Genomic DNA, 18385 nt, shown 5'->3' with positions numbered 1-18385 from the left:
TATGCCCTGGTTGGCTTTCATTTCGAAAAATCACTGTCATAAGGAGAATAGGCTAAGACCAATCAAGGCCCATCCTTATAGCTGAGTGTGCAGTTAGCTACTTCTGCTTAGGACAAAGCTCTCCCTCTCCTCTTTACCACTTTACCCATTCATGTTACCTGCAGAGCCCGCTGTAGGGACCTGAGTTTGGGGCCCAGGCAGAGAAGCTATGGCTCAGTTAAATAATGCAGTACATATAACAAGGTAAATACAATGTACTAGATCTATATGTAGTGATGTGGAAAGATCCCCCAAACCTGTTGAGTATAAAAAAGCAAGACACAGAACCATATGTACAATAAGATATCATTTTTGCAAAGCAAGTTATATATTTGTACATACACCCCGGAACGTAAACTCCATAAGGTTCAAGGTTTTTCCACCTGTTTTGTTCACTGCTATGTTCCCATTGCCTAGGACAGTGCCTGGCACACATCAGGCATTCAATACATATTTTTCGAATGAATGCAAATACGTAAATGTATAGAAGAAGAGGGTCTTCAAGGATACACATCAAATAAAAGTGATTAATTCTGTCAAGGGACTGGGAGGTGGGAGGTCTTGTGGCCAAGGGAGACTTTTGCATGTGCTTCGTACTGTTTGATTCTTTTGCAAGGAGAATGGTAATACTGTGCTATTTGTGTAAATTTTAAAAATTTGAAGAAAGGCAATTTCTAAATATGATCAAACCATGATTCAAATTTAGTCTGAAAGGAAACCATCCAGAAAAAAATGAATTGGGATAAAAATGAAAGTTTGAATTTATGAGCCAAAAAAATAACTCAAAATACCACCAACTTAGTATTCAACATCTGGGTGGTGAGTCAGCTCCAGACATCCATGAAATACAGCCCACCCTGGATCTGTGATGGAGCTCTGTCCATAAGCCCGAGTCTTCTCACGTCGCCTGACCCGCCCCCCACCCCAATTCTGTGTCTACAAGTTCAGGAAGACCATCCAACACAATGTCTAGAGGAGAAGGTTACAGCTTGGTAAAAGTTTTTTGTTGTTGCTGTTGTTTTTTCTTTCTTTTGACTTAAAGTCAAAAGAAAAAGAATCAAGAAGCTGGACAAGGAGAAATAGGAAAAGAGAAGAGCTTTAAGGGCAGTGTTTGGAGATCAGAGACTTCTCCTCAGAGGGCGGGGAGGACTGGCTCAGGTACAGACAGGTTTTCAAAAGTGTCAAGAATAGACTGGTTTCAGAGGATACCGAGGCGCTGAGGCATCCAGAACAAGGCAACACTCCACAGGGGTCTTCTCTAAGCTATGTTTGGAAACAGTTCTCATCCCAGGCCTGCCCGTCATTAAACAGCCTTCCCTCTTATCCTGAAGGTTGGTGGTCTAGCAATTGTCGCTGCCCCCAGGGGCAGGATGTTCATAGCCCTTCGGAGACAGCAGGTGCGAACACACACACACACACACACACCAGAGCTCAATCTCAGACACATGCTGTGCCTTCTATCTCTGCGGTGTAAGATGCTGGCATGGTTCGGACAGATCCCAATGGGGTGGCTGGCTGTAAGCAAGCCCTGCTCCCTGCAGAGACACAGTATTTAAGCCCCCGCAGTGTGTCCGCCCGGGTCCGCCTGCCCAGGCGTGGAGCGGCGTCCTCGCCCGCACCAGGCCCAGAACAGCCGTTTTTTAAAACTTAGGGCGACGACGCGCTAAAACCCGAGATCTCCAAGCCGTGGGGGTGGACCAGGGTTCGTAGCTGACAGTGCGGACCGCGAGATGCCAGCCAAGCGCGCAAGACACCGGCACATTCGCCCGCGGCGGCGGACCCCCGCACTTCCGCCGGAAGTCGGTCTCTCCGGGGTCGCGGCGCGCCGGGGTCACCGTCCGCCGGAAGCGTCCTCAGCCGAGTTCTCTGACCCCCGGTGGGTCGGCGGGGCCTCTTCTCTCTGTCTGTTTGTCCTTACCACTCCGTCCGGGACCGCAGTCCCACCTCCACCCGCCCGGGGCCCGGGCACGTCCCCTCCGAGGGCCACGTCTGCCCCTGAGCCTGCCGCACCCCTCTGCCCACTTGACCTCCGGCCCCCGGAGAAAGCCCCGGCACAGACCCTCCCGCCGAAGCCTCCGGGAGGCCGGGAGATAGAGAAGGACGCCGCGACCCAGGGCGCCCGGCCTGTGTAATTCCATTAGCTGCTCTGGCAAAGTCTAACGCGTTCGCCCTGTGGGGCTTCAGCGTCCCCGACTTCCTGACCCTTTCTTACGTTGTATTCCAGCCTCTGACTCCTCTTCCGTCTCATGTGAGTGTTTAATTGATCCGTCTCTCCAGCCAGATCCAGCCTCCTGGAGGAATCATGTCTCCTGCAGCTCTGGGAGCCGCGCCTGGTGCCAGGTGCTCACCGTTGCGCAAGAGGAGATGCTGTCTGAATTTTCTGCGACTGTTTGGAGAAGAACTGCCAGAGTTGCCGGCTGAAAATTATCCAACCAAGAGAACTGTGTGGGCTGCGGACCCCAAATCTCCTGAGAATTGCCGCACCTACTTTGGTTCCTCTGCCTTATAATCACATGAATAGTTTCTGGTTTGATTACCTCGATTGGAATTCCTGCCCAGAATCTTATCTGCTAAGTCCCAAAGTAACCATTTCCAGTTTCCTAAGTGCCTTGGTTTGTGGAGAATTCATTTGTTCCCTTGGAGACATGTCAGTCTGGTACAAAAAAGAAACAAACAAAACATGAGTGTGCGGTGGTTAGCCTTTCAACCTTCATCAGCTTGTGGGCAGCCTCAGGTGAAAGTGGTGCTGTTTTGGTTTGTCGATGTCATGTCCAGTCACTGCCAAAGGCTAAATTTGTGCAAGATTGTGTGTTGACTCTGGTTCCGTGGGTGACCCTTGATGGTTGTGGCCACTGTCCTGGAGGGAAACTTTATAAGACACAAAGCTGGTCCTGGGCTCAGGAGCCCTGCCTGCCTCTAGAGGATACTTTTTCCAATGGCTTTGTCAGCAGAGTCATTTGGGTACATTTTGTATGAATATCTATGTGACTATATTTAAGGAAGTGAAAGAATAATTTGTTGCTGGGGGTAGGAAGGGTGGTTGCATTTTCCTCCCCACTTTATTTTGGAATTTGCAGGCAGGAGATGCTCCCAAAGACCAACCACTGCATTAGATTTGGAAACTCTAAGAAGAGAGAGCTTGGGACCTTCTGGGAGGCCCTGCCAAAGAGCAGTGGGGTTCTGGGATGTATGCTTAATTCAGCTTTGGGAGCCATTTAGGCAGTTGATGCCAAGAATGTGTGCCATGGAATAAACCCGGCAGTCATAGTCACGCCCTTTCTGTTCCATTGTAGCCCCCGGGATGGACTTTCTGTTTCTCTTCCTGTGCTACCTGGCCTTGATGCTGATTGGCGTTGTTGTCATCTGCTTCTGCTCGAAAAGCCATAGTTTGAAAGGCCTGGTCTGGGGAGGAGCAAAGGTAATTCGATGCTTGGGCACCCCTAAATGTCAACCCACCCAGCTGCCCACTTTTTTCCTGACAGGACAGAAAAAGGGGTGCCATTTGCATTTATTTGTTTTCCTATTCTTTCTTTTATGGCAGTTGTGATATACTTGAAAATCTCTCTCTCTCTCTCTTTTTTTGTTACTACCGAAAGTAATCTTGTAATGATGCTTTGAGATAATGAGATAGCATCCTCAAGGTTGGCTGTTTTCCTCTGGATTCGATGCCTGTCATCAGGCATGTATATGGGTGTTGTCTGCCTTGCGGGGTTTGATGGGTGAAATTGGCAAATGTGTGAGCACAGAGCTGAGGGTCAGGCCACCCACCCTCCTTTGGGGATCAAGCGAGTGACGGTAAGCTGCCCTCAGGAAGGGGTTGACTTGGGAAAGACAAGGTAATGCCCATTGAACTGGGTGGGCTCTGGGGCTGGGATTGAACTCAGGGCAAGGAGAGAATGGCATTCACTCAGCATTACAGATTCATTCCTCTGCTCACCTCCCTTCCTCCGAAGACTCTGACACTGTGCCTTCTTTGGGGTCAGGCTTGGAGTTGACATCAAAGGCAGGCCATCTGAGGAAGTCCTCTTCTTTATTCCTTCTTGGATCTCCTCTCGCCCACAGGCTGAAACTGGCCTATCACTGTAGATGGAGAATCTAATGGGTTTGGGAGTGGGTGGAGTAAGAAATAAAACTGGTCTTCCTCTTTTCTTTTGTTTCAGCTATTTTCCTATATAATTCCAGAATGCCTTCAGAGAGCCATACAGAGATTGCTCCATTACTTCTTGCATACACGGTATTTATATCTCAGAGTTTAAATATTATCCTCTTTTCTGTTTTGACCATCACTTGTTGCTATCCTTTGGCACAGTAGGGGGGAGGATGCTGGAGAGGATGGCAAGTCCTGGGTTTAGAACCTTTCTTATTCAATGTGTGGCTGTTTGATGAGTCACTTGTTATGGAACTTCATTTTCTGCATTTGTGAGGCAAGAGAGGGTTGATGTGGGGATTTATGAAGTCCCCTTTGGGCTTTATAGCCCTGTTACCTGCCCTGTTTGCATCATGCAGCTGAGAAGTAGCCTTCCTGCTTTGCCTGGTTAAGGCAGTGCAGACGATGGCACAGGCACACTAGCACAGGCACGCTGTCCCATGCAGAGGTGTTGTGTTCAGGCCACACTTGGTGACGAGACCCACATTGACACCACAGCTGAGATCGCCTCGGGGGCCCTAGTAGAGAGAGTCAGGGAAGAGGGAGAGGAGTTGGTATATTGTCACTGTTATTTGAGTACTTACCCAAGCAATGTCAAATGTGCTGGAAAGCAAGACAGAATAAGTACTTATGGATTTTTATGTGCTTTACGTACATCATCATCTCCTTTAATTCCCACAACAAACTTCTAGGTAGACGTGATTGTTTAAGTTCCAGTGTGACTGTTACTATTTATTTTCAGATGGATGTGCATTAACTAAGGGAAAAAGTCTCATATTGTGGGTTACAGTTTTTGCAACCCCCTGTGGCTTCCTTGGCTATGATGCCACCTAGGGTTTGGGTAGCTGCAGCCAGGTGGCCCTCTGTGGCTCTCTGGTGAGCTCACATGCTCTGCAGCTGGGCTGGCTTTCCTCATCTGAGCTGCGTCACCGCTCACCCTTTTTTTCCTCGCCCTCCCACTTCCTGCAACTCCACAGGCTTAGCAGGACATGATGGTACACAGTGGGGTGAGGTGGCGAGAGGCAGAGGAGGGAGAAGGAAGCCCAGCAGGGAGGTTGAGATGGACAGGTTGAGTAAATAGGCAAGAGGGGAAGGGGGCCCACCCTTTCTCTGCCGCTACACCTGTACTGTCTCTAGAGTCTGCGGAGTTCCTGCACCTGTCAACCTCCTGGCCCTGTCTCTTAGCCTCCTGCCCTATTTGTTCACCCTGAAGGATGTTCTTGAGCTTTCTCCACACCATTAAAAGGAACTTTATTTTTAGATGCCTCAATTGAGCTATCAAAGAGTGCTGAATTCTGCGGTCAATCAGTAACTGAAAATCCCAGTTGGTTTTATATACTTGGTTCTGTGGGGAATCCCATTCCTGTGACTTCTGAGGGAAATTGTGCCTCTCCAAGAAATTGCTAAGCATTTGGCTGCCTGTGAAAGTTGTGTTAGTTTCACAGAGCTGATATTTATTCAGATAGCTCTGAGGTCTACTCTAGCTCTCAGGAGAAGGCTGGAATAGAAGGCCCTATCCCTTGGTCCCCATGCTGGGCATTAGCAGGCCATTAGCAGGGTGAGTCCAGGCAGGTTTTGAGATTGAAATAGGTTCATTTTGGAGAGAGTCTTGGGCTATGGCTTTGATTGTCCAGGGAGAAAGGATCAGCCTCTGGAATAGGATAGGAAAGTGGGTCCCTGCTGCTTCCCACTCCCTGGGGTTCAGGACGTGAACAGGGTGGTGCTGGGGGAGGGGACAGATAGACAATGGAGTCAGATGGCCAACTGGGGAGCTCACTCTCTGTGGGGAGCTCTGAATCTGAACTGGCTACAGCAGGGAGGTACCAGTTTGTCCACTTGGGCCCAGAGCAACCCCAGCTGTCTCTGGAACCCACAGGAAATGGGCTCAGTCCCACTGACGGGTGCAGATGAGGTTCTGTGCTGGGGTGGAAGTGGGGTGGGGTTGGGGCCGGCAGCTGCAGGTGGGGATGACAGCAGTAGGAAATGTCCAGGAGATGGCCCGTATCTAATCTCTTGCCTTGCAGGTTACCAACATGGGAAATACCAGGGATGCTGGGAAAGAGGGGTGATGGATGACAGTCTCTGTTGTCATTTTGCGGATGTGTTCCTGAGCACCGACCAGTGATTCACATCCTCTGCCTTGGACCGAGTGCCCCCCAAATTTGAGATATTTGGGGAAAAATTGTGATTATTATTTGCAGTATTTCATTTGGAGCATTCTGACATCCTATCAAATGCCAGATGAATTTAATTTTACCTGTAATGAATGCTTCATTTAAGTAATATTTTTAAAAAGGGATCATTGTTTCTAGGCCTAACCCTACCATCCTGTAAACTCTGCAGCTGAGGCCAAGGTAATTAGTGACTTAGGAGTTCTTAGGACCTGTTTCTCATTGAGAAAGAAAAGAGGAAATTGGACTAAATGTTTTCTGAAGTAGCATCATCATGATAAATTCTGTGGTATTTCAAATTGATGGCTGGAGCGGAAATAAAACACACTGTGTGCTACATTGTTTTGGAGTTTTCTTCCAGCTCTGAAATTCCCCTTGAATGGTGACTATCTAACAAACAGTGACTGTCCAGTAACCATTTCCTGTGGTGGGCTTTGCTTATAGATGTCCAAATTTTGTATCTCTTTAAAATCCTTTAAAAAGATTCATAAAAATAAGATACACTGACCTGCATTTGGACATGTCTGCTTTGAAACTGCTGTATTTGAAGAGTGGGAAAATATTGACATGCATTTCTTTAAAAAGAAATACATACTGATATTGAAACCCAACTTCAAACAAAGATGAGACTAATAGATAACATTTATTATTTGTGAAGAATTTCGTATAGTTTCTTATTTAATTTTTACTATTTCTAGGCCAAAGGAAGTGGTGGGCCATTGGTTACTTGGTTACTTAGTATTTTATGCACGGAGAAGGTCTGCAGTGAACAAGCCCTGTGCCTGTTTCCTTTCAGAAACTACACCTTCATCATTCTGCACCTCATCTTGCAAGGGATGGTTTATGCCGAATACACCTGGGAAATATTTGGCTTCTGTCAGGAGCTGGAGTTCTCCTTGTATTACCTTCTTCTGCCTTATCTGCTGCTGTTTGTAAACCTGTGTTTTTTTGCCCTAAGTTGTATAACCAACCCTGGTAAGTTGATAGTTGGTGTGAAGGGGCCAAAAAGACCAGTAGTTGCAAGTGTTTGTGAAGATGTGGGCAAACTGTAATCCTCATATGTTGCTGGTTGGAATGTAAAATGCAACATTTCCTCAACTGATTAAACAGAGCCCTAGCAATTCTGCTCTTCTGTGTATACCCAAGAAAAATGAAAACATATGTTTATGTGAAAACTTGTACATGAACGTTCATAGCAGCACTATTCAAGTAGCCAAAATGTAGAAACACCCAGATGTCTATTAACTGATGAATGGATAAACAAAATTGGCATAATAAACAATGGAATATTGGTTAGCCATAAAAGAATGAAGTATTGATTCATGGTACAACATGGATGAACCTGAAAACATTATACGAAGTGAAAGAAGCTAGTTCTTTGGTGTCTGGCTTCTTTCACTTAGCGTAATGTTTTCAAGCTTCATCCACATTATAGCATAAATCTTGATATTTCATATAAATGGGATCATATGATCATAGGGCTAAGAAATCGATTAATGGCTGCCAGAGACTGGGCTCAGGGAGGAATGGGGAGTGGCTGCTAATGGGTACATAGTTTCTTTTTCCAGTGATGGCTACTTAGGGCTTGGGGGTGGGGTAGGGTAATTGGAAGATTGAAGGGTGGTAGCTAACGGATGTGGATTTTCTTTTTGGGGAGACAAAAATGATCTAAAATTGATTGTGATGGTTGTACAACTCTGAATATTCTAAAAGCCACTGAATTGTATCCTTTAAATGAGTGAATTGGGTATCTAAATTATGTATCATTAAGCTGTTATAAAATGTGAGTTAGTTTAAGCCTTGAAACCCAGAGAGGCCAGCCTCTCTAAAAATATCAACTAATTCCATTCCCCTATCCCATATTATCCACACCCCTTTTCAACATGAAAAAATTCAAAGATCCTTACAGAGTGGGAGAAGGATCAAAGGAGAAAGAGGAGTTATAGCAGAGAAAATAGGATTTAACAAGTGAGTATGACTACTAAATCACTATATTAACATTTCTTTTAGCCTCTAGTGTTTTGGAGCAGCTAGAAGGAAAAACCTGAAATTGTGGAATGGTAAACTGTGCCAAACTATGAAATGTGTTCTGTAGCTGCTTGTTCGAGCATACTTTGGAAATTATTGCTTTTTCTGTTTCTTTTTTTTTTGTATTTATGTTATGTTTCAAATGAAAAATGCTTAAAAATATATGAGTTATTGAAAATGTTAAATATAGCAGTTTTAATTCTGCTTCTCAGGACAGGTTTTGTGGACATCTGTTCTACAGCATTGCTAGATGCTGACCTTTGTCTTTACTTTCTCAGGGACTATAACAAAAACAAATGAATTGCTGCTTCTTCAAGTTTATGAATTCGATGAAGTGATGTTTCTGAAGAACACCAGGTGCCCCACTTGTGATTTAAGGAAACCAGCTCGTTCTAAGCACTGCAGTAAGTATAGATCTCGCTGAGAACCACGTGTGCTTTGTCAGGGAGTGTTACAGACATCTAGCATGCAATATCATTTTTCCCCTCTACCCGAAATTATACACTCTGTACAAGATTCGTACCTTTGCAGTAGTTCATGCAAAAACTGATTTATATTTGTAATGTTAATTGGTGGTACACATGAGTCTATACAACCCCTCTCACATGTTCACCTTCAATATAGTAGTGAACCGCCTTCACATCTGTCATTTCCTTACCATTAAGTTCAACATCATTAGCAAACTGTTCACCCATCTCAAGCTTCTGTTTATCTCTAGGTCCCCTATATTCTGTATTATAAACCTCTGATTTTACCTTTACCATGTTCATAAAAGTGGAATCATACAGTATCTATCCTGTTGTATCTAGCTTATCTCACACAACATTATGTCCTTAAGGCTCAGCCATCTTGTCATGTGGTTCAGGACGTCATTTTGTCTTACTGCTGCATAATATTCCATCATATGGATATACCACATTTTGTTAATCCACTCTCTGTTGATGGACACTGGATTGTTTCCATCTTTTGGCAATTGTGAACAGTGCTGCTATGACCATTTCAGGTCTTCTGCTTTTTCAACCACGGCCTCCCTAGGTGGTGTGGAAGACCCTCCCAGGTCATTTACCCTGGAATTGCTCTCCCAGTCTTTTTTCTGTCCCTTCTCTAGCTGTTTTTTGGAGCAGGGATAAATTCAACCTATTCTATTCTGCCATCTTCCCGGAAGTTGTTACAGAATCTAAAAGCAGAGGCCACGGGTCCACAGTCAGGATGGTCTTTGCTCTTAGAGGCCGCTGGTGGTTTCCCCCCGGTGCCTGGGGGAAGGCCTTGTGTTCTGGTGTAGTTGGGCAACACTCAGTGCTGGTTGTAGCAGTCCTTCTTTTGCCCTCACACTGGGCATAGCAAGCAGGGCCTGCTGCCCAAGGGAGGTTTCTAGAGGTGATGTTGTGATTGCTGATTTCAGTTCTGGCAAGCCTAGTCTTTTGGATAGTGCCCAAGAGTCCAGACAACACTGTCCAATGGAAACATATATGAGCCACATACGTGATAAGTTTTCCAGTTGCCAGATCACAAAAGTAAAAAAGAAATAGGTAAAATTAATTTTAATTATTTACTTTATTTAACCCAACATATCCAAAATATCATTTTAACCTGTAATTAATGAAGAAGTTATTCATGAAGTAGGTTATATTCTTTTTCACACTATGTCTTTGAAATATGGAGTTTATTTTACATCTGTAGCACATCTCAATTCGGATGCTGAAATTTTCATACTTGATCTGTATTTAGAGTTCATAAAAGTTGCAATCGGAAAAGTAGATTCAGATACCCAAGCTATTCCAAATATTCTTAAAAGTTTTCCAATGACAGAATCAAGTACCATGAATGCCTTTTCCTTTACTATCCATACACTACACTGATGGAATGGTTCATCTTTATTAGAAAAATTGATTTGACTTTGAAGCAAAAACATTGGTTTTGAAACTATGTCCAAGTTAAGTAGAATCACGATCTCTTGGGTCACCTTATTAGTCACACTAAATTCAAATAAATATTGCATAAATTAAAAGGCAACTCTCAATTTATCAGTATCCACAAAGTATTCTTTTGAATTTTTCTTGTGGCCACATTTCAAGTGTTGAGTACCCACATGTGGCCAGTGGCTGCTTTACTGGGCAGTGCAGTTCTAAAAGCTTGGTGGCAGCAGCTGCCACTTTCCCCAGCTCACACTGCCCGTTGTCTGGTTGTATGACTCTAAGAAGGTGTGCATAGTGTCATGATTTCTACAGGGACTGACCCAGGCTTGCCACTCCCCCATTTCTGTGCAGGGGTGTGTAACTGGTGTGTGCACCGTTTTGACCATCATTGTGTTTGGGTGAACAACTGCATTGGGGCCTGGAACGCCAGGTACTTCCTCATCTACCTCTTGACGTTGACAGCCTCGGCTGCCAGCGTGGCCAGTGTAAGCGCTACATTTCTAGTCCAGTTGGTGTTCTTGTCAGATCTGCACCTGGAGACATACATCGATGACCTTGGACACACCCAAGTGGTTGACATCACCTTTCTTATTCAGGTAATTATGCTGTTGGTCTCCATTTTTGACTTTGGTTGGAAGAGGGGCATTCCCAGTTATAACATGGAGCTGTTCCTTTTTTAAAAAATTGAGGTATATTTTGGTTTGTTAAAGCTGCTGTAATGTGTATACTAGAAGTGGGTTGGCTTTTTCAAAGGGGATTTATTAGGTTACAAATTACAGTTCTAAGGCCATGAATATGTCTGAATTAAGGCATCAAGAAGAAGATACCTTCTCTGGGGAAAGGCTGCTGGCACCTGGGATTCCTGTCACATAGGAAGGCACATGGTGATATCTGCTCATCTTCCTTCCTGGTTCTGGTTTCAGTGGCTGTCTCCAAAATGTCTCTGGGCATTTCTTTCTCTCTTAGCTTCTCCTGTAGTGTTTTCTTTTCACCTCTCGCTCTCCCTGAGCTCTCTTAAAGGACTCCAGTAAAGGATTAAGACCCATCTTGAATTGGGTGGGTCTCATCTCCATGGAAACAACCTGATCAAAAGGTCCCACCCACAATAGGTTTGCATCCACAGAGATAGATTAAAAGAACATAGGCTTTTCTGGAGTACATGACAGATTCAAACCAGCACAAGATGTTATTCAAATACCATAAAATTCACCCTCTCAGAACGTACAGTTCAGTCATTTCAGTATATTCACAGAGTTGTACAACCATCACCACAGTCAATTTTAGGATATTTTCATCATCCCCCCAAAATCCCATGCTTATTGGTTACTCTCTGTTCTTCCCTTTCTCCAGCCTCTGTAACCACTGTTCGACTTTCTGTCTGTGAATTAGTCTAATTTGGACATTTTGTATAAATGAAATCTCATAATTTGTGGTCTTTTGTCATTAGCTTCTTTCATTTAGCATAACGTTTTCAAGGTCCCACCGTGCTGTAGCAGGAATCAGTACTTCATTCCTTGTTATCCCATTCTGTGGATAGACCATGTTTTGTTTACCCATTCATTACTGATAGACAGTTGGGTGTTTCCACTTTCTGGCTCTTAAAAGAGTATTCTTAAGCATATTCTTAAGAATAATGCTGCTGTGAACATTCATGTACAAGATTTGTTTAAACATAAATTTTCATTTCTTTTGGGTTTATACTTAGGAGTGGAATTGCTGGGTCATAGGCTAATGCTATGTTTACTCATTCAAGGAACTGTCAGACTTTTTCCAAAGCACTGCACTGTTTTACATTCCTGAGGGTTCCAATTTCCCCACATTCTCACCAACCGTTGTTATTATCTATCTTTTTTATTATAGCCATCCTAATGGATATGATGTGGTACTCATTGTAGTTTTGATTTGCATTTTCCTGATGACAGTGATGTTGAGTATCCTTTCAGGTGCTCACTGATCACTTATATATCTTCTTTGGAGAAATTTATGTTCAAATCCTTTGCCCATATTTTAAATTGGGCTGCCTTTTATTATTGAAGTATTCTTTATGTATTCTGGATAATAAGATCTTTATTAAGTATAAGATTTAATTTTTTTTTCCCTTCTATGGGTTGTCTTTTCATTTTTTAAAAAATATTTTATTTGAAGCACAAAAGTTTTTAAGTCCAGTTTATAGAATTTTCTTTGACTGCTTGCAAATCTGGTATCATACCTAAGAAACTAGTGCCTAATTCAAGATCCTAAGATTTATACCTATGTTTACTTCTAAGAGTTTTATAGTTTTAGCTCTACATTTAGATCTTTGATCCATTTTGAGTTAATTTTTATATATGGTGTAAGGAAGGTGTCCAAGTTCATTCTTTTAGCATGTGGATAGCCAGTTGTCCCAGCATCATTTGTTGAAAAGACTTTTCTTTCCTTATTGAATTGTTCTGTACTCTAGTCTAAATCAGTTTACCAGAATATATGTGTTGAAGCCATTCCTTATAAAAATCACTTGGTTGCTAGAAGATTTCTACTTCATTTGTAGAAAATAGCAGTCATTTTTTTCAGTTAATTGCCTAATTTTTCCTCGGGTCGATTTTTTTTCTTTTTAATATTTTTATTGTAAACTTTTGCAAACAAACATAACATTCTTGACATTCCATACATGGTGTACAGTCAGTGGCTTACTAATATCATCGCAAAGTTGTGTATTCATCACAGTGATAATTTTTTTGAACATTTGCATCTCTCCAGCAAAAGGAATAAAAAAAAAATACATACCATACCCCTAACTGACCACTAGTATTTCAATCTACGCAATTTATTTTAACCTTGTTCCTCTATTACTTGTTTATTTTTTATCCATATTTTTTACTCATCTGTCATACTGTAGATAAAAGGAGCATCAGACACAAAGTTTTCATAGTCAAACAGTCACTTTGCAAAAGCTATATCATTATATAATCATCTTTACGAAACGTGACTGCTGGAACACAGCTCTACAGTTTCAGTACTTCCCTCTAGCCACTCTAAAGGGATATCTGTATAATGTGTAAGAATAACCTCCAGGATAACCTCTTGACTCTGTTTGAAATCTCTCAGCTGCTGATACTTTATTTTGTCTCATTTCTCTCTTCCTTCTTTTGGTGGATAATGTTTTCTCAATCCTTAGATGCCAAGTCCCAGCTCATCCCATGATTTCTGTCCCAAGTTGCAAGGGAGATTTACATCCCTGGGAGTCATGTTCCACATAGAGGGGAGAGGGCAGTCAGTTCAGTTGCCATGTCTGAGCAACAAAAGAGGTTTTCTGGGGGTGACTCTTAGGCCTAATTTTAAGTAGGCTTAGCCTATCCTTTGCAGGGATTAGTTTCATAAGGGTGAACCCCAAGATCAAGGACTCAGCCTATTAATTTGGTTGTTCTTTTGTGTTTGTTTTTAAAATAATATACCATGAACAAGTGGAATGTATTCCAGTAGTTGACCCAGCATTAGGAAATTGGTTAATGTCATGTCGTATATTATTAAATGTAAGAAATAAGTTCATTAATTATTTCCATAGATGCTAAAAAGCTTTTCAGAAAATTTGACATCTATTTGTTTTAAAAGCACTTAAAAAAATAATTTTCTTAGCATGACAGAATGCTTACATAGACACATACCTTAGTCCTACAGCCACTGAGACACATACCTTAGTCCTACAGCCACTGTGTTTTTTTTAAACTTCTATTTTGAAATAATTATAGATTTGCAGGAGGCCACCTCTTCCTCCCCCATGCCCACATCCCATGCAGTCACATACCATACCAAAACCAAGAAATTTACATTGGCATAATCCACAGAGCTGATTCGGATTCCACCAGTTACGCATGCACTCATTTGTTGTGTGTGCAGCTCTATGCAGTTTTGTCCCGTCTGTGGCTTCGCATAACCACAATCAAGATGTTCAGTTGTACTATCATCAAAAGTCTCCCTTTTAAATCCCTTTGTAGCCACACCCATCCCCTTCCCTGATTCCCTGACTCCTGACCACCACTAAGCTCTTCTCCATCTCTATTACTATCTTATTTCATGATTGTTATGTAAATGTAGTCATACAGTATGTATCCTTTTGAGATTGGCTTTTTCACTTGGCATAATTTCCGTGAGATTTATCCAAGTGCATGTGTCAATAGTTCATTCCCTTTCATTGCCGAGTAGTACCCCGTGGTATAGAGGTACCATGGTTTGTGTCACCATTCACCCATTGAAGGACATTTGGATAGTTTCCAAGTTTTGGCCATTATGAATAAAACTGCTGTGAACATTTGTGTAAAAGTTTCTGCTTGAAATAGGTTTTCATTTCTCTGGAATAAATGCCTGAGAGTGCATTTGCTGGGTTGTCTTTAAGTCTATATTTGGTTTTGAAAGGAACTATACTATTTCTTAGAGCGGATGTGCCATTTTGCATGCCTACAAGCGATACGTGAGTGATCCACGTTCTCTGAACACTTGCCAGCATCCTGACAGGTGTGTGGTGATACCTCACTGTTGTTTCAACCTCCAGTGGTTTTTATTCTTAAATTTTTTTCCAATTACTTCCCAAGGTACCAGAAGAGTTGTAAGAATTGGAATGTGGACACCCATATGTTCTCTACCTAGATAAACAATATTTTGTTTTCGGTCTGTGTAGGTTTGTATCTTTTCTGTATTATTAGAAATAAATTGGAGACATTATATTACCTCACCCTTAAATACTTGAGCACACATCTTTCAAGAATGTCTGTGTCTCTGATGAAACTACAGTATTATTTTCCCACCTGAGAAAAGTTCACAATTTGTAATATGATCCAGTCCATACTCAAATTTCCCCATTGTTCCAAAAATGTCCTTTATAGCTCTTTTTACCTCCCTGAACCAGAATTCACTTTATATGTGTTGCATTAGAATCTTTTGCCTATTTGATGTAAGACATTGCCCCTGCTTTTTTTTTGTGTGACATTGATATTTTTTAGTTTAGTTGTCTTTTGGAATGCCTGTGTTGTAGATTTGTTGTTTCCTGATGGGTCATCTAATTTTTCTCCATCCCCTTATATTGGTGTAAACTGGAAGTTATTTCTGGAGGCCTGGCTACATTTGGGTTAAATATTTTTGAAAAAATACTTTGTAGGTTAGCAATGAGGATTCCATATTGCGTTACATCAGGTGGAATGTAGTATCATTGAGTCCAAGGTTGACCCATTGGTGAAGGTGACCAGGTCTTTCCATTGGTAAAGTCCGTTTTCTCCTTTGCAATGAGTAATCTGTGCATATGGTTTGTTTTTGTATTTAGGCCTATTTCTTTAGGATGGATCCTAAAACATATAAATACTGAGTCAGAGATTGTTGACATATATAAGGCTTTTCTTTTTCTTATTCAGGTATGTTGTCAAATTTCTTTTTAAAAGCTTTGTGCCTAGAGCAGTGTATAAGTGTTAAACTGTGTCAGAACAGACATCGGTGCTGCCTTGGGAGGGGGTGCTTGTCTAGTTTGAAAATTGTCTAGTGACAATATAGGGTACCCTTTAAAAAATTTATTTCTTTGATTACTTTCCTTGTTTGGTAGTCATTTATCATCTTTTGTGAATCGTTTATGTCCTTTAGCTTTTCATTTGATTTGCTTGAATTCTTTAAATATTGATGATAATTAACCCTTTATGATGTTTATTTTCTATTTGTATCTCTTTTGGAAATGGGTTAGTCTTTTTCTTCTTTTTGGTATAAAATTAAACATTTTTCCTCACCAAAGTTATCTCTCTTTTCTTTATAAAGAAAGTCTCTCCCATCAACAGTTTCAATAAATGATTACTTCTCATTTCTCCTGACTTTTAAAAATACTGAACTTATTCTAAAATTCTTCATTTTGTTTATGGCAAAAATAACATAAAAATTCAAACATTACAGAGGTGCTTAAAGTGAAAAGTGGAAGTTGTTGCTTACCCCTTTACTTCCCCAAAAGAGTTTCACTTCCCAGAAGTAGCCACTTTTACAGTTTGATGTGTATATTTCCAGACTTTTTTCCTATATTTACTCATATAGCTATGTATTTTCATGGAGTCAGTTGGTTTTGTTCTTACCCAAGTAGAATCACATTGTTTTGTATCTTGCCTTTTTCACTGGGCAGTATTTTACAGACATCTTTTCAAAATTAGTATGTGGAAATTGACCTCGATTTGAATGGCTCATAATTCCAAAGTACAAATATCCCTCAGTTTATTTTACTTTTCCTCTGTGAGTGGACATTTAACTTGTTTCTTTTGTGGGAGAGGCTGTAAAAATCAGTGCAATGAAGAACATTGTCATACATATATTTTCATGATTGTATTGTTTTAGGAGAGAGCTTGAGCTTTTCATCTCGATTTTATTTTGATGCATGATGTCTCTATTTATTTATTTTAATAGCTAACTATCACAGCACCATTCCCTTTGATGTGAACACTCCAATTATCATGTGCTAAACTCTCCTACCTAGTAGGACTTGTCACTGCTATTTGTCATTGCTGTTTATGTTTTGATTTACGTGTGGTGGGTCAGATTTGTCTGCAGGTGGGGGAGCTGAGGAGGCAGCCCTGATGTGTTTGTGGGCAGGACCTGGATTGACGGGTGCTGGCCCTTGTGTATGTCACTGTCCCCCTGCCTAATGGTGCTGTTTCTTCTTTGCTCCCAGTACCTGTTCCTGACTTTCCCAAGGATTGTCTTCATGCTGGGGTTTGTCTTGATACTGAGCTTCCTCCTGGGAGGCTACCTGTGCTTTGTTCTGTACCTGGCCACCACCAACCAGACCACTAACGAGTGGTACCGGGGGGACTGGGCCCAGTGCCAGCACTACCTCCACACAGCCGGGCCCCTGTCACCAGAGCGCCAAGTCTACCAGAACATTTACTCCCGGGGCATTTGTGGCAACCTGGGCGAGATCTTCCTACCTACTGCACATTATGAGAAGAAGAAGAACTAAGCAAAGAGAGAGTGTTACTGTCTTTTAAATATAGTATATATTTGTATATCCACATGTATATTTGGATACTTATTTTCTAAGCATTGTTTGACTTTTTTTGGGTTTCTGCCATATATTTAGAAATTGGCTTTCATAGGTAAGGAAGGGAAGGGAAAACTAGTGTTATGGAGTGTCTCACCTGGAGTGTTAGATGCTGGTAGAAATCCACCTTGCTCCTCTGTTCACTCAGGCTGTCTGAACTGAAGTCCTGGGCCTGGAGGATCTAGAGATGACTGCTGCAGGCTCCAGGTAATGCTGACCCCTTGGGCTTCCACCCTAGGCTCTAGGCTCCCGGATGGGAGGGGCCTCATAGCTCCATGCCCTGACCTGCAGGAAGTTCTCAGTGACCATCTTGGGTTCGTATTTGGCTTCATCCTCTTTCATGCCCTTCCCTTTCTCTGTCCCACCTCCCCAAGGGGAAGGCATGGGCTTCTTTATTATCTCCTTCACCACCCCAACATCCTCACCCAGTGTTCCAGCCACCAGGCACGAGGAATTTCCCTGTACTTGAGGCCTTCTGCCACCTTCTACTGGCCTCTTTGGGCCATTCTCAAGTCTTTACTGACCTGTTTTAAAGCCCAAAACTAAAACTCCTGCTGGTTTAGTGCAGAGAGATGAATGCTGGAAAAGAGGTTCGTATAAAGTTTTAGAGTGGAGGAGTTCTCAGAAGCGGAAGCAGGCGGCTCCTGTACTCTCCAGCATCCAAAGAGGCCAGGCCTCTAGAGGACTGGGGACCAGGGCCCTGGGGACTGTTGCTGGGAGTCAGGGCGAGGGGAGTTGCCGCTTCCAGACGAGTTGCCGCTCCCTGCGACCGGCCTGCTCAAGCCGGTGGAGAGCACGGTGAAGTCCAACGGCGGAGGCTTTGAACGCCGTGGAGAGTCAGCGAGGAGAGCCTCAGCGTGTTTTGTGAAGATGGGGCTCATACAGATGAGCGGTCCCGGCTGGCTGTGGTACCCCAACTTGGCCGCCGGGACAGCTCAGCGCCAGGGGCTCGCGGAGGACGCCCTGTACGGGCGGGGGCGGGACCGAGGCCTGCGGGGCGGGGCCTGCTCGGGGCCGGGCGGCGCTCTTTTTCCGCCCGCTCCGCAGGCCG

At 42.9% G+C, this 18385-nt stretch overlaps 1 protein-coding gene across 5 annotated transcripts; it reads left to right on the top strand.

Moving 5' to 3' along the window:
- Positions 1–1882: 1882 nt before the first annotated feature.
- Positions 1883–17305, top strand: ZDHHC4 (zDHHC palmitoyltransferase 4). 5 transcript variants are annotated; one of them, XM_077140560.1, is made up of 7 exons: positions 1884–2287; positions 3333–3457; positions 4200–4273; positions 7154–7332; positions 8664–8789; positions 10653–10897; positions 16966–17305. In XM_077140560.1, the coding sequence occupies exons 2-7, from the start codon at positions 3341–3343 to the stop codon at positions 17251–17253; spliced, it is 1029 nt and encodes a 342-aa protein (XP_076996675.1). In that variant the 5' UTR covers positions 1884–2287; positions 3333–3340; the 3' UTR covers positions 17254–17305. The 5 variants fall into 5 exon arrangements, with proteins under 5 accessions (XP_076996678.1, XP_076996675.1, XP_076996676.1 ...); XM_077140561.1 differs by lacking the exon at positions 1884–2287 and adding an exon at positions 2528–2621; XM_077140559.1 differs by lacking the exon at positions 1884–2287 and adding an exon at positions 2544–2773.
- The last annotated feature ends 1080 nt before the right edge of the window (positions 17306–18385 follow it).

The sequence above is a fragment of the Tamandua tetradactyla genome, chromosome 23 (genome assembly GCF_023851605.1).
Source record: "Tamandua tetradactyla isolate mTamTet1 chromosome 23, mTamTet1.pri, whole genome shotgun sequence".
NCBI classification, from domain to species: Eukaryota; Metazoa; Chordata; class Mammalia; order Pilosa; family Myrmecophagidae; genus Tamandua; species Tamandua tetradactyla.
The sequence above is the reverse complement of the archived record's forward strand: the minus strand, read 5'-3'. Positions and strand labels throughout refer to the sequence as shown.

What these genes read in the sequence shown, in the direction of transcription:
- ZDHHC4 (XM_077140563.1), top strand. Translation starts at nt 2,342, where the DNA reads ATGTCTCCTGCAGCTCTGGGAGCCGCGCCTGGTGCCAGGTGCTCACCG. An exon ending in CATTACTTCTTGCATACACG is followed by an intron (nt 4,274 to 7,153) that starts GTATTTATATCT and finishes GTTTCCTTTCAG; the next exon opens with AAACTACACCTTCATCATTC. An exon ending in AGCTCGTTCTAAGCACTGCA is followed by an intron (nt 8,790 to 10,652) that starts GTAAGTATAGAT and finishes ATTTCTGTGCAG; the next exon opens with GGGTGTGTAACTGGTGTGTG.